The sequence below is a fragment of the Ipomoea triloba genome, chromosome 6 (genome assembly GCF_003576645.1).
Source record: "Ipomoea triloba cultivar NCNSP0323 chromosome 6, ASM357664v1".
In the NCBI taxonomy this organism is placed as follows: domain Eukaryota; kingdom Viridiplantae; phylum Streptophyta; class Magnoliopsida; order Solanales; family Convolvulaceae; genus Ipomoea; species Ipomoea triloba.
The window spans coordinates 18,900,167-18,914,170 of NC_044921.1; the positions used below are offsets into that span (position 1 = coordinate 18,900,167).

Consider the following 14,004-nt stretch of genomic DNA (forward strand, 5'->3'; position numbering starts at 1 on the left):
TATAATATATATATATATATATATATATATATATATATATATATATATATATATAAAGTTAAATGATAAGTCAAATTAGTATGCTTTTGAGTATTTATTTAATTGTAGAATTACAAGAGAGCATAATAGTATTCCTCGTAACAAAGTCCGCATCTTTTGAAAATAGTTGGTGCATTTTTTCAAATTATACATCTTATTCTCCATCCAAAATCCTGAAAGGTGTACATGGTGGGGACTCCAAATTCATATTTATACACACTCACTCTATTTACCATTTTTTTAAATGCGTACATTATTCTAACTTATCTCTTTGAGTCATACCAACAAATTAAAAAGTATATAAGCTTTTATTAGCTTTATTTTTTTAGCAAAGAAAAATCTCTTTTTTGGTCATTGCATTTATATAAAAGGAAAAATTACACTTTTTGTTCCTAAGTTATATTATAATTGTAGAATTCGCCCCTAATTATTGGTCATACTCACTTTTCATACCTAATTTATCATTGACGTTGCACTTTTAGTCATGAAAAGTACAACGTTAATGATAACTTAGAGAGGAAAATTGAACATGATCAACATTTAGCGACGAAAAGTACAATTTTCCCTATATAAAATGATAATTTATTCTTTTAATTGTTAACGTAGAAATAATTAACTATTTAATTTTTTTTTTATGACACGGTGATTTTGATCTCTCTTTTCAACGATGAAATTCATGAAATAAGATCTTTTAATTAACTTTTGACAGTTAAAGTGTAAAGTTACTCATCAACTTCATATTTCAACTGAGTAGCAAGTAAATATTCATTGTGGAGAAATAATAATAATAATAATAATAATAATAATAATAATAATAATAATAGTGTATTTGTGAGCATTTATTTATTTTTAGGTATATAAAAGGACATCATATTATGCCCAATAAGGCTATAATAGACAAAATAAAGTCTTCATCTTTCAAAGATATTTGCTGCATAATATCAAACAATAGATCCTATTTTCAATCCAAAATCCATAAAGGTAAACATGGTGGGGGCTACCTAGCTCACCCCCAAATTAATAAATCTGTAATTTGTAATCCAAATATCATTTACAATACGATTCAATATGTAATTCTTTAATCTTTTAAGGGTGCAAATCTTAAAGACAAAGGAAAGGTTGGAATATAAAATTACACGAAAAATTTTACAATATAAAAAAATGTATCGAGCCTAATTTTATAAACAAAAAGAGTAGTGGCATTTTTTGAATACGCGTGCACTATTCTTGTACTGACTTGAAGATCATGAATTCGATTTTTACCAACACCTCTTGGTAGAGCCCGTCAACTATTACGCATAATTTCTTTTTTAGTACTATCCACTCCCATCCATGTGGGAGTGTAAATCGGTGACAGTAGACCACAAGGTATTTGACAAAAAGAAAATAATTTAATTGGTAAGTCTTTAATTAATTAATTAATTAATGTTTATTAGTAATCCAAAAACACTTTTATCCTTCCCCCACCCCCCAAAAAAAACACTTTTATCCTACCTAGCTAGGACATAGGATCATGAAATTAATGTTGAAGCATGATATGAAGCTTGGGGTGTGCTCTCATGGATGACTTAATAATCCACTTTTTTTTTTTTTTTTTTTTTTGTATTTTCTTTTTTACCCAAGTGTTAGGTATGTATTAAATGATGGATTTGACTTTGTAATCCCCTCTTCTTGTCTTTATCATCTACTTACCCCAACCAACATTCTTATACTAACATATTATTACTTATTACTATCCTTTTATAATGCTCAAAAAAAAAATTACTATCCTTTTATATGATTTTTTATTGTAATAATCTTTGAAAAGGGTATTTATGTTTGGAATTCTTAGAAAATAAAAGTTTACATTGGAAATTGTTATACATTTTTTATTTGTTTTCTTGTAGAATTATGACGTGTAATTATGATTATACCACTCTAGATTGAATCAAAGGTGAGAGATCAAGCATTCAAATTAGAGATCTCATGTCTTAAAGTCAAACATTCATGTTATTCAGTCACAATACCATTAATGTTGATTACCAAAACATTTAATGCATATAAAGTTTGATGGAGCTAGTAATTTGGAAAGAGGCCCCTCTATTAGAAAGACAAGTCAAGACCTAAGATTTAAAATAGGTGCTTTACAATTAATAGTTGGACCTAACGTGTCTAGATCATAGGGCCTCAAATTTAATTAGTTTAGTCAACATATTCAGGATAGAAATTAAGAATCAGTTGTTATGGATGATTGTAGAATAATGAATATAAAGTTAAAATCAGTTTATTCACTTGACGGTCTCTCATGTCCATTGTAAATAGACTATGTAAGTGTAGACACTCGTGTTAATGAGTGCATGTGCAATTTTAGTGGCCTATCCCTACATACTACTTGTAATCGCTCTAAGATGTTAAATACAAAAACTCGCTTCTTTTAAAAAAATGTTGCTATTTTTCCATACTAGAAATTCCATAACTTAATTTCTATGTCAAATTTAACGTATGTTTGTTAGCTACTCCTATACAAACTAGCAAAAAGTTTTACAAATTTAAATTGAGAGTACAGTCTATCATTTGTAGAGTCATTAATGCTAATTGTAGTAATAAATACAAGTAATATTAGGGTCCGTTTGGAAAGCAGGAAAATGATTTCTGGAAAATGTTTTATGGAAAATGAGTCATTTTTCGAAAACAGTTTCATTTCCAGTGTTTGGATGTATTATGGAAAACTGTCTTTGTGTGTTTGGTTCATTTTCTGGAAAATGGATAGAATTGTATAAATAAACATTGTAATTGTTTTATTTAAAATATAAAAAATTATAATAGTTATTAAAATAATGGTATTTAATAAAAAATAGAATTTATAAAAAAAAATTAAAAAAATTAAAAAAAAATTTGTAGCAAAGGTTTTCGGCGATTTTTCCACCTTCTTGGTCCATGGTCATGGGTGATATAGCTTGGTTTTGGTCGAAAACATGCGAAACAGCTATTCTGGCGATTCCGTAAAATGACTTACGGAAAACAATTTCGTAAGTCATTTTCCAGAAAAATGAACTGATTTTCCTTAGTCAACGGAAAACATTTTCCGGACGTTGCCAAACACAGAAAATTCGGAAAACATTTTCCGGAAGTCATTTTACGGGTTACCAAATACACTATTATTCAACTTGATATGGTTTATCATCCTTAACCAAATGTTAAGGGTTCGATTCTTGGCATTGGGTATGTATCAGTCTTAAATTTTCAAGTCAACTGTTTCATCCAAAAAGTACCTACAGTTTACTGGTGAACACCTATGTACACCCAAAAAACTTGATATGGATTATGGGCTAATTGCTTTTAAAGAATACACGTTTTTTTAAGCCATTTATAATAGCAATTAAATTAGGAAGTTGGGCTTCATTAGCCTTCCTATCAATTAGAATAAACAGGCATTCTAGTTGGCGCAACTATGGTTAGCCCAATGCTAAATATCAATCCGCAAACTTTAAAATCAATAGTTATATTACGGATCCGAGTCCAACTTATAAGTTGAATCCATAAGAATTTTTGAACTCTATATTCACAATTACAAAATTTTATGTTAACAATTTCATAACTCTATATTCAATAGTATAACACAATTTTTGAATCTATATAACAATTGGTCATGTGGCTAGTAGGCCACTCGCCTATGGCTCTACAGGCGAGGGTGGTGGCAGGCAAATGCCAACTACATTCTGTCTAAGTCTTTTCGAGCATCCATAGCAATGCATTTTTTTTTTTTTATTTTTGTTAGTCAAAAAAAGTGAGATGTTTTGTTTTTTTTTGTTTTTTTTGTTTTTTTTTTTAAATTGATGTGGAAGATAGTTTTTTGGCTGATTTTTCTTCATGCAAAACACAAGATTTTGTCAGGAACAAAAAAAAAGCAGCAAACAGTAGCACACTTGGCGTGCACCACTGCCGCCTTAGCTAGCAGCCACTCTGAAGAAAAAAAGTCTTTTAATTGTGCTTTTTTTTTTTTACTTTGTCATAATTTTATTTTTTATTTTTTTTTCCTTTTAATTTTTCTCCTTTTTTGTTCTATTGTTTTCTCTCCTAGTAGTACATAAAAAACCACAAAAAAGTCTTGAATTGATGTGAATGCTCTTAGGCCTTCCCCATTAATGACATTTGGTTCAAATTTTTAAGAAGACTTTGATGAGGTGGAGGAAGGAAGTAGGATAGAAAAATGTGTTTGATACCTCCTGTAAATTCAAGGGTTTTTTCAGAAAATATGGGTCCCACTGCTTTGGAAGAACAGCCGCATAGTCTCACGTTGAAGCCAAAAATGGCGCCCAGCACTGTTGGGCGCGTTAATAGACTAGTTTTGTTTTGTTTTGTTTTTTTGTTTTTTTTTTTTAAATCAGCATTTGTTTTATTTTTTTATTTTTTTTTCTCTTCCCTCTCGTTTTCTCTTTTCTAATCACACTTATAAAAACTCCTCAAAAACCACACCAAAACCCTCATTATTGAGAAAGGCCTTAGAGCATCTACAATAATAAATATTATGGGGTTTTTGTCAGTCCAAAAACGATTCATAATTTTAAAGCTGATGTGGGTGATAGTTTTTTCTTCATTTCTTCCTCCTGCAAAACACAATACCTCGTCAGAAATAAAAAAGAAAAAAATTAATAAGCAAAGAAGCAATGAGCGTTGGCGTGCACTGCCACCCCATCGGGCGCGTGAGAGGGTGAGTCAGAGTAGCCGCCAACATTTAACTTTATTTGTTTATTTATTTATTTTGGTTTGAAATGTCAGATTTTTTTGTTTTTTTTTTTTGTTTTATTTGTTAATCGCTTCCCGTTTTCTCTTTCTTAATCAGACTTACAAAAATCCATCAAAAATCATAAAAAAACCCTAACTACTAAAAAATACTCTTAAAAGGCTTTGGCAGAATGGCAATTTGGCACAATGGTGCCTTTATTTATTTATTTTATTTATATTGTAACGGTTCTGAAACGAGGGGTGTAAATGAGCCGAGCGGTTCACGATCTGCTCACGAGCCGCTCGGTCAAAGCTCGGCTCGAGCTCGGTCAAATTCGAGCTCGAGCGGCTCGTTTAGTAATCGAGCCGAGCTCGAGCTCTAATGTCTTAGGCTCGTGGCTCGTTGAGCCGCTCGCGAGCCATATAAATAAATAAATAAATATATATATATATATATATATATATATATATATATATATATATATATATATTTATATAATATAATATATACATATAAAATTATAGTTTATTTTTAATTGAAACATGAATTTAAAATCAAACAGGTAAAATTTGAACTCAAAATCAAACTCGAACTCGAGTTTAACCCTGATCTTGAGCTCGAACTCGAACAATTGAGCTACTCGAGCCGAACTCGAGCAGCTCGAAAATTGGCGAGCTCGAGCTCGAGCATCAATTCTTGAGCTTAATCGAGCTCGAGCCGAGCCTTCCTTAACGAGCTCGAGCTCGAGCCACCCTATGCTCGAACTCGGCTCGGCTCGTTTACACCCCTATCTGAAACTAGAATCGACAATTTCAATTTCAAATTTTCCATAATTGGAACCGAAATTGTCAGTACAGTTTCGAGTCCGGTTCAATTTTTACAGTACACAATTCGATCCTAGAAGCAAGTACTATGAAATCATCACAAACTGTCAAATTGTGGTGTGAAGAACCTGAGGTGGGTGGCCATTCCGCCTTTTGTCATAATATGAAATCAACCTCAAATTACAGCTAGTTTCTACATTGTTTTTCCCAAAGAAATGGCAAAGCGAGAGTAATCACTGAGATAAAGCCAAACGGCGCGGTATATCCGAGGTACCCAATTTGAAAATTCAATTTTTTTTAAAGGCTTTGGATTGTCCGAAGTTTAGGAGTTTTGAGCTTTGGCTCCAGTGAGATGGCGACGCCGGCATATCCAGACTCCGACTCCCGAAAATGGAGAGAATTTCGCATTCGGATCCCAACCAGACGGCGGAAACATTGAACATCGCAGCTCCTTCCCGTTCAGCGGCCTTTCCCCTCCTCTGCTTCGCCGGAAATTCAGCCTTTGGCGCTCTCGTAGGTTCCATCTTCGGATACGGTAATCATCGTTTACCCTACCCGTCCCCTTCAATTCCCCCTTTCACTGCCTCTTCCGTTTAATTGTTTTCTGGCAACGATGAAATCAAGTTTTGAGTTTGATCCGGCATTTGCTGAAATCATTCGCGATGCTACACTCCGTCACTTCATTCAATCATTCTTCTTTTTTATGTTGTTTCTATAAGCACATTATTAGTTCTGTAACTAGTATCCACTTATGTGCATTACTCATTTATAAATAGAAACTGAAGTTTTCTTAATATTAAGTTTATTTGATAGTTTTCCCTTTATAAATTTATGCATCCACAAAAAGGTGTAATCGCCCACTCCACCACACCCTGGTTCAATAGGATTGAGGAAGGGTAAATCCTCCTCATTTGAGAGGTTGCTCTCACATTGTCGCGGGTGAGATTTGATCTTTGGTTTTTTTGTGACAAATTTCACATTTCTGACTAGTTGAACTGTCCATGTGGGCTAAATTTATGCATCTGTTAGTAGAATTCATCAGTAATTGTTCACAATCTTTCCTTTTCACTTTGCTCTCATATCTCAACAGTTTCTTGTGGCATTTAATTTCACTATGTACTTGTGTGTTGAACTTTGTACATATGTGTACGGTGTACCAGGTAATGGACTGATAAAGAAGAAGGGATTTAAAGGATCTTTTGTGGAGGCAAGATCTTCTGCAAAGGTATTTGAATTTCTAGTTTATTTCAAATTTGTTGGTGTTTCTGTGCTGTGTTTAGATCAATTAATTTGGTTTGATCTGCTTATTAGAGATTTGCAGTGTCATCTGGAGTTGATAATTTGGTTCTTTACCAACTGAATATGCTGAGAGGAAAAGATGATGGTATGTTATGTTCTATCAATTTCAAGAAGAAGACACTGCATTTCTTTTGCATTTTCATTTAATTTTTCTTTTGCTTTTACAGTTATTAATGCTGGAGTTGCAGGGTGTTGCACTGGTCTTGCTCTTAGTTTTCCAGGTACTTTCACCATTTTCTATGAGTAAACTCGATACTACTTGTTAGATGAGTGCTTACCCCTAAGCCAAAAGTTAAAAAGTCATACCATATGCACAATTTTATTTTCTTATATGCCGTCACATTTTAGAGAGGCAGGGCGCTAGACTTGACCTTTCACCAGCCTTCACCGAACAAGCCCCCTGTCCACCTGTTGTTGGACTTGGCCCTTAACCACTAATTGTTGAATTTAACTTTTTACTAGCCTCCACCCAACATATGTTTATATATTATATGCTCAACAATAACGAGTGACGAGAGAATACATTGGACAGGGTTTCAACTCGGGGTTAGGTAGAAACCCCCAATGTGACTATCTGATACTAGAAGGTTGGTCTGTTCCTAGAATAGCAAGTGAATAAGTGAAAGAATTAAGGTAGAGGTTTTTTATGTTTCTCTGTCAGGTACACCTCAGGCTCTAGTTCAAAGCTGCCTCACATCTGGGGCATTTGCTTTTATCTTTGACGGCCTTTACAGGAAGCTTGCACCAGCAAAAGAATCTTCCTCTACCAATTCAAATGAGCTTAGAGAAGAGATAAATGGAGAACTCTGAATCGTGCAATGAACATTCAATCCTCAAGGTTTGTCTGTTGTAATAACTAATAACTTCCTTGCTGGGTTGCTACCATATTGTGTTTGGAGAGTTAGACAGGGAGAAGGTGAGTGTTCATAGTGTTCTATAACCACTGCATTACTGCATTTGGAATGTAATATGATGGGATTTTGATTTCAATATATATAGTGTGTATCTAGTTATTACGAAGCATTTTATTATTTTGACCACCTATTAACTCACAATAAATAAAATTGTTTATTTAATCTTGATTTTTAATTGGGCAACTCTAACCGAGTTGGTCGGGTTGCCTTCTTGGTTTGAATCGGTCAATTATGAGAAACCTAAACTGGTTTATCTCATTGTGGTCTTTTGTCGGCTAGAGTCACAAGGTTTTTCAACTCATATGGGGGCAACTCTAGCCAAGTTGGTTAAAAGAAAGACCTTGTGGTCTATTGGCAACCGATTGCACCCCTACATGAAAGGGAGTGGGTTCAAGTCTCAATGGAGTCAATATTGGCTCTTTTGGTTGAGAAAGTAGCTATGAACATATACTACATCCTAACATAGTGGTCTTTTGGTCTTTTCTCCCTCCCTCCCATACAGTCTCCCGTATTATAACTATCGAGTCTAATTTCTCACACAACTTCCTCCTCCGCTATCCATTTGTCCACTAGAAATGGATATATATAGTTAGTAATTTGTCCACTAGAAATGAATATATATAGTTAGTTAGTTAGTTTGAGTCTAATTTCTCACACAACTTCCTCCTCCGCTATCCATTTGTCCACTAGAAATGGATATATATAGTTAGTTAGTTAGTTTGTCCCAATCATAAAAGGCTCTTGACTTTCACATACAAATCTTGAGTTATTCATTTATATATTTTTCTTATAGCATGTCTTTCACCTAATTTGTGTTCATTCCATGATCACAAAACCATCAGTACATAGAGAACAGGCAAGGAGAAAGTTTTAGAAGTCTGAGTTTTGAGAAACGAATTTCAATAGACTTCAATTATTTATTTATTTATTTTAAAAAAATATAAAAATTATAATATGAAAGAGTTATAAAATGTTTTATAAAAGTTTATGACTTTTGAAATGTTAATAGGCTTTTACAAATTCTTTTAAAGCTTTAATTGAATACCCTTATATATATATATATATATATAATTCCTAAAATTTATACCAAATACCTTCAAAACGTACCGTTTATAAAAGATTTACAACTTTATAAAAGTCCTAAATTAATGAGTAATTTGTAGTGTTTTATATTCAGTTCAGTACTGCATTGAGAAATATAATATATTATATATTTATATATAGGACGGAGCCGACATTTCATCCGATCCACTGATTGATAGTCGAACACATGGATGCTGCACCGCCCACTTATTTATGTTTACGTAATTATTATTTTTTTTTGATAAATTTACAGGGTCTTTCTCTCCGTCCGTTTAACGGTTCGGGGTCTACTCACGTTCGCTCCGGGAGGCACGAGAGTTAACCCAGGGGAAATCGTCACTTGTGGAATTGAACCCGGATTCTCCCGAAATTCCTCTCCACAAAGAGAGCTCACTTGTCACTTGAACTACCCACTGGATTATTTATGTAATTATTATGCACTTAATAAGTATTTCTTCGACCGACGTGAGCAATAAAATTATAGATTTTTTAAATATATTATTCACAAAAATCGCATTTTTTTTAGTTCTTTAATTATTTTTATTTCGAAAATATGTTGTTTCAATTATTATTTATACTGTCAATTCTTATCTTATACATAAAGTGTGAATGTAATACTATATTTTATATATGTTTCTAAGATTGTGCATCACACTATAAATTTTATATCTTATAGGGTCATATGGATATTTATGAAACAAGGAAAGCCAATAGGTTGCTGCCACAAGAAGTCGAACTTGAAATCTAGTATTATTAAGTCAACAATCTGACAAACTCGGTTGCGGTCTTCTGTTTGTTTATTTTTAATTTTTTTTTTCGGTTTCAGTTTTTCGGTTTTAAAAAAATTAAACCATTCGGTTTAAATTAGAGTTCGGTTCGATTTGAAACGGTTCGGTTCAGTCTGGAACTGTCCAAAAAATAATAGTCTGAGATGTTAAATGACAAAAACGATAGTCTGATACTAAATTTAAAATTGTCACTAAAGACAATGGACCTATGGTGGAATTAACTCTTTAAAAGTGCTTATAACTTTAATGTAAGCTAATAATGAACATATTTAGTAATAGAAAATGACATTACACATAAATAAAATTTATTCAATGTATATTTACTTGCTCCGAATTTCTCTTATCACCCATAAATATTTTTTTCAATATTTCTTTTTCACTTTTTACTATCAAGATAAACTAGGGAGTTAAAAAAAATAAAAATGAAACTGCTGTCCATATCATCTGTCTCTCTTTTTGGGTTCACTTTTGTTAGGCAGGAGCCGCAGAAGGCCCAATGCTCTGCTATTATTTATTCACTGTACAAACGAGTATCACGTAGACACTTTTATTTAGTGTTCTTCTACCTAATACTTCTTTTCTCGATGATTTTTTTTTTTTGGCTTATAGGTAATTAAAAAAAGAAAAAACTCTCACACTTGTAACCGTTATATCCAAAATTTTAAATTTTATGCATGTTCATGCGTCCTGCTTTTGATTTTAAGATAATGATGCATGCCACATACTCTTTTTTATTATTATTATTATTAAAATATTTGTGTTCATACATCTATTGGAAGTACTCCAAATATATAAATGAAAGATTCAACAATGTCGCTGAACATGTTAACTCTTTATACGAACTGTGGAACGAAAATTCAGCCAAAACCACTCACCCATCACACTCTTTCATGTAATATAATCACCTCATTATATTACCCAACGTGCTTAGTTGACTCTCTAAACCAATAAATAAATTAATTTTAAAAAAAATAGCGATCTTTGATTTATGAAATACGTCTTGTGATCTTAGTGATAAACGATCATAAGGTAAAATAACATAAGTTGTCCATACCATAATTGATTGTCTCAAACTCAAAAAGTCAATAAACAGTTCTTTGTTATATTCATGTCTACCAAACAATGCAATTTAAATTCTAACAACGTAGATACCGGAAGGTCACTCACGATTTGCTTGATTGGTGGACGATTGATGTCGGTAGGGATTTTGGATGGAAAGTTGCAATATTTTGGTTGGGCATGCTAAACAAATTAATCGACTACATTCCTGATATGGTGGTTGTCGGAATCATCTCGTAAAGACTTTCGTTAATCCTATAATATAATACTCTCTAGTTAATCATTATTTATGTGCATGTGCATGCATACACATTCGCTAGTAAACAAAGGTTTGCTTACACCTATAAATCATTTTCAAATGGTCGTTGTCTTATTAATACTCCATGTAACTAAATAATATATATATATATATATATATATATATATATATATATATAGAGGACACGTACTCAGAGATAGATTGAAGGTGATGGCTTAGGATTTATAACTTTAATGTAAATTGTTTACGGATATATTTATAAGTATGAAATTTGTTCGGTGCCTAATCTCAAGTCTCAAGTAATGATTACTGGTTTCCTTTGTTCATCTAAACAAGACTAAATTGAGTCCACAATTAAAAGAAATTGATGTTCATATTACCCTTTTTTTGTGGGTTCACTTTTGTTAGGCAGAAGGACCAACAAATTATTGCATTGACCATGGTCCACGTAGATGTGTGGACCAAACATAAAAAGTACATTATTTTTGTACTGAAGGTACATTATTTTTGTACTGTAGATACATTATTTGATAGTATATATCAAATAATGTACCTTCAGTACAAAAATAATGTACCCTAAAATAATGTACCTACAGTACAAAAATAATGTACCTTCAGTACAAAAATAATGTACTTTTTATTTTTGGTCTACACAGCTGTGTGGACCATGGTCCATGCAATAATGATTGCGAGTATCACATGCACTTTTATTTAGTGTTATTCGACCTCACTTTTCTTTGATAGTTGTTAGCTTGAGACCTAATTAACTAGTATTTCGACATGGATAAGATAATTAGAGACCAAATAAGCAACATTGTTTAAAACTTGATAACAATATATAAATAAATAAATATATATATATACACACACACACACAAAACAATTAGAGGCTGTTTAAACATTATGTTTTACACTCCCACATGGATGATGGGAGTGGGTTCGAGCTTCAGTGGAGGCAATGTTGACTCTTTGTGCTTCAGTAGGTTGAGAAAGTAGTACTAAAAAAAACATTATGTTTTAAAAAATATTATTCTATAAATAAAAATAGATTTATTAAGTGTGTGTGTGTTACTCTTCTTTATGTGTAAGGTGACAAGATTATAAAGAAAAATTCTAAATTACTTAAAAGGAAATATAATGAATGTATATTTATAATTTTTCATAAAGTTATATAAGTGGTTAAATATGCATTTTTTTCTATTTTTGAAATACAACAAATCTGTGTACATACAATAGAATATGATAGTGTTTTGTTTTTTTAAAAAAATCATAATTACATAATTATTTATACTCAGTGCATTTCTAGCTAAGAATATCAACCAAGTAGAGTGGAGGTTGAAAGAGACATCTCAACTTTTAACTTTTATTTCACCCTCCACTTTCAACTAGAGGTGATCGTGAATTGATAAAGATGAATTTGGAGTGAATTTGCATTCAATTTATTAAAAGTAAATTTTTAAAAAATTTCATTTGTATTTGCATCTATTAGGGATGTGGATCCAATCAATCTAATTTGATATGATCTGCCAATGAAAGATTTGATAGATTGAATTTGGATCCTATATTTTTAAAAAATAGTAATAATAATTCAAGCATTTAAAAATCAAAATAACAATGACTTTTCAATCATTTCATTAAAAAAAATCCGATTATCAAATTATCTAATTTGAAAAAAAAAATACAAATACTAATTCAACAATTCTAACATATTATTTCTCAAAAAAAAAAATCTAACATATAAAAATAACTGTTCAAACACCCCATATGTATACTACTTTGGTTTAGTAGCATATCTAATGTAGCAGATTCTAAAAAGTTAATTTCACATTCAATTTGTTTGTAACGAATTTTATCTAAATTAATTTACATCTTATTTACTTTTTATTAAATGCAAATTAAATCACGGTGGTCTTCAAAAATAAAAATTAAATCACGGTGAACCATACTTCCAACTTTATTGATTATTAAATATTTTCCATTTCTATCCTCTTGGGGCTTATCCAAAGAATTGAACGACAGTTCTTGCCTCTCAATTGAAACGCCCATATAAAGTTCATTGAGATATTTATGACGCCTTTAATTATTAATAATAATTACTCCGTAGTATATTTTGTTAGATTTACGAGGCTTTTTTATCCTCTTTTGTTTGATTAAAAAAGAAAATAGGAAAAAAAAAAAAAACCAAATATGGCCTACCAAACAATAATTGATATAGCTTTTATATACCGCAGCTTTTCGTACATTAAAAAAGAATTATTTTATGTCGGAAAAAGAACATGCGAACTGTGGATTTCAGCCAAAACCACTCACCCAATACACACTCTTTCATGTAATGTAATCACCTCATTACATTATCCCACGTGCTTAGTTGACTCTTAAACCATTAAATAAATAAATAATTTAATTTTATAAATTTATTTTTTAGTGCTACGAACTCTGTTACAATATAGTATCGGTTGATACATACTTTAACCTATTAAAGTACAAAGAGTCAACACTCAAGTACTACTCTCGCCCAAGCACGCTTAACTTCGGAATTCTGATGGGATCCGGTGTATTAGTGTTTGGTATGACCGTATCCGTCATATATTGTGCGCAAAATGTATGTACTTGATCCTTTCTCACTGTGCAAATTCTCTCTATTCTCCCGCGTCGGACTAGTTAAAAGAAAATTTTAAAAACAGGATTGGGGATGCAATACGAGGACTTCTTACTCTCGTCCAAGCACGTTTAATTTCGAAGTTCTGATGAGATCCAGTGCATCAGTGTCGATATGATCGCATCCATCATGTACTACGTACAAAATGTACTTGATCCATTCTTACGGACCTTGTGAGGTCTTCAGCTACATTTAAGAGAGTCACAGTCATACCGCACAACCACAAGGCCTTTGACGTAAATTTATTTTTATTTTTATTATTTAAAAAAAAAAAAAAAAAAAAAAAAAAAAAAAAAAAAAAACCAGCTCCGATCTCTCACCTATATATATACACCTGCACTCACTGTTGCACTTCAATTGACATGCAACACTGAG

At 31.9% G+C, this 14,004-nt stretch overlaps 1 protein-coding gene across 2 annotated transcripts; it reads left to right on the forward strand.

Moving 5' to 3' along the window:
• The first annotated feature begins 5,707 nt into the window (after positions 1 to 5,707).
• On the forward strand, positions 5,708 to 7,887 carry LOC116023244 (mitochondrial import inner membrane translocase subunit TIM22-3-like). 2 transcript variants are annotated; one of them, XM_031264233.1, is made up of 6 exons: positions 5,708 to 5,838; positions 5,917 to 6,103; positions 6,729 to 6,793; positions 6,880 to 6,952; positions 7,035 to 7,088; positions 7,529 to 7,887. In XM_031264233.1, the coding sequence occupies exons 2-6, from the start codon at positions 5,959 to 5,961 to the stop codon at positions 7,675 to 7,677; spliced, it is 486 nt and encodes a 161-aa protein (XP_031120093.1). In that variant the 5' UTR covers positions 5,708 to 5,838; positions 5,917 to 5,958; the 3' UTR covers positions 7,678 to 7,887. The 2 variants fall into 2 exon arrangements, with proteins under 2 accessions (XP_031120093.1, XP_031120091.1); XM_031264231.1 differs by having other exon boundaries at positions 5,731 to 6,103.
• The last annotated feature ends 6,117 nt before the right edge of the window (positions 7,888 to 14,004 follow it).

Excerpts from the sequence above, each read along its gene's own strand:
- LOC116023244 (XM_031264233.1), top strand. The coding sequence starts at position 5,959 with ATGGAGAGAATTTCGCATTCGGATCCCAACCAGACGGCGGAAACATTG. Across the intron at positions 6,794-6,879 it reads AGGCAAGATCTTCTGCAAAG|AGATTTGCAGTGTCATCTGG; the intron begins GTATTTGAATTT and ends TCTGCTTATTAG. Across the intron at positions 6,953-7,034 it reads GCTGAGAGGAAAAGATGATG|TTATTAATGCTGGAGTTGCA; the intron begins GTATGTTATGTT and ends TTGCTTTTACAG.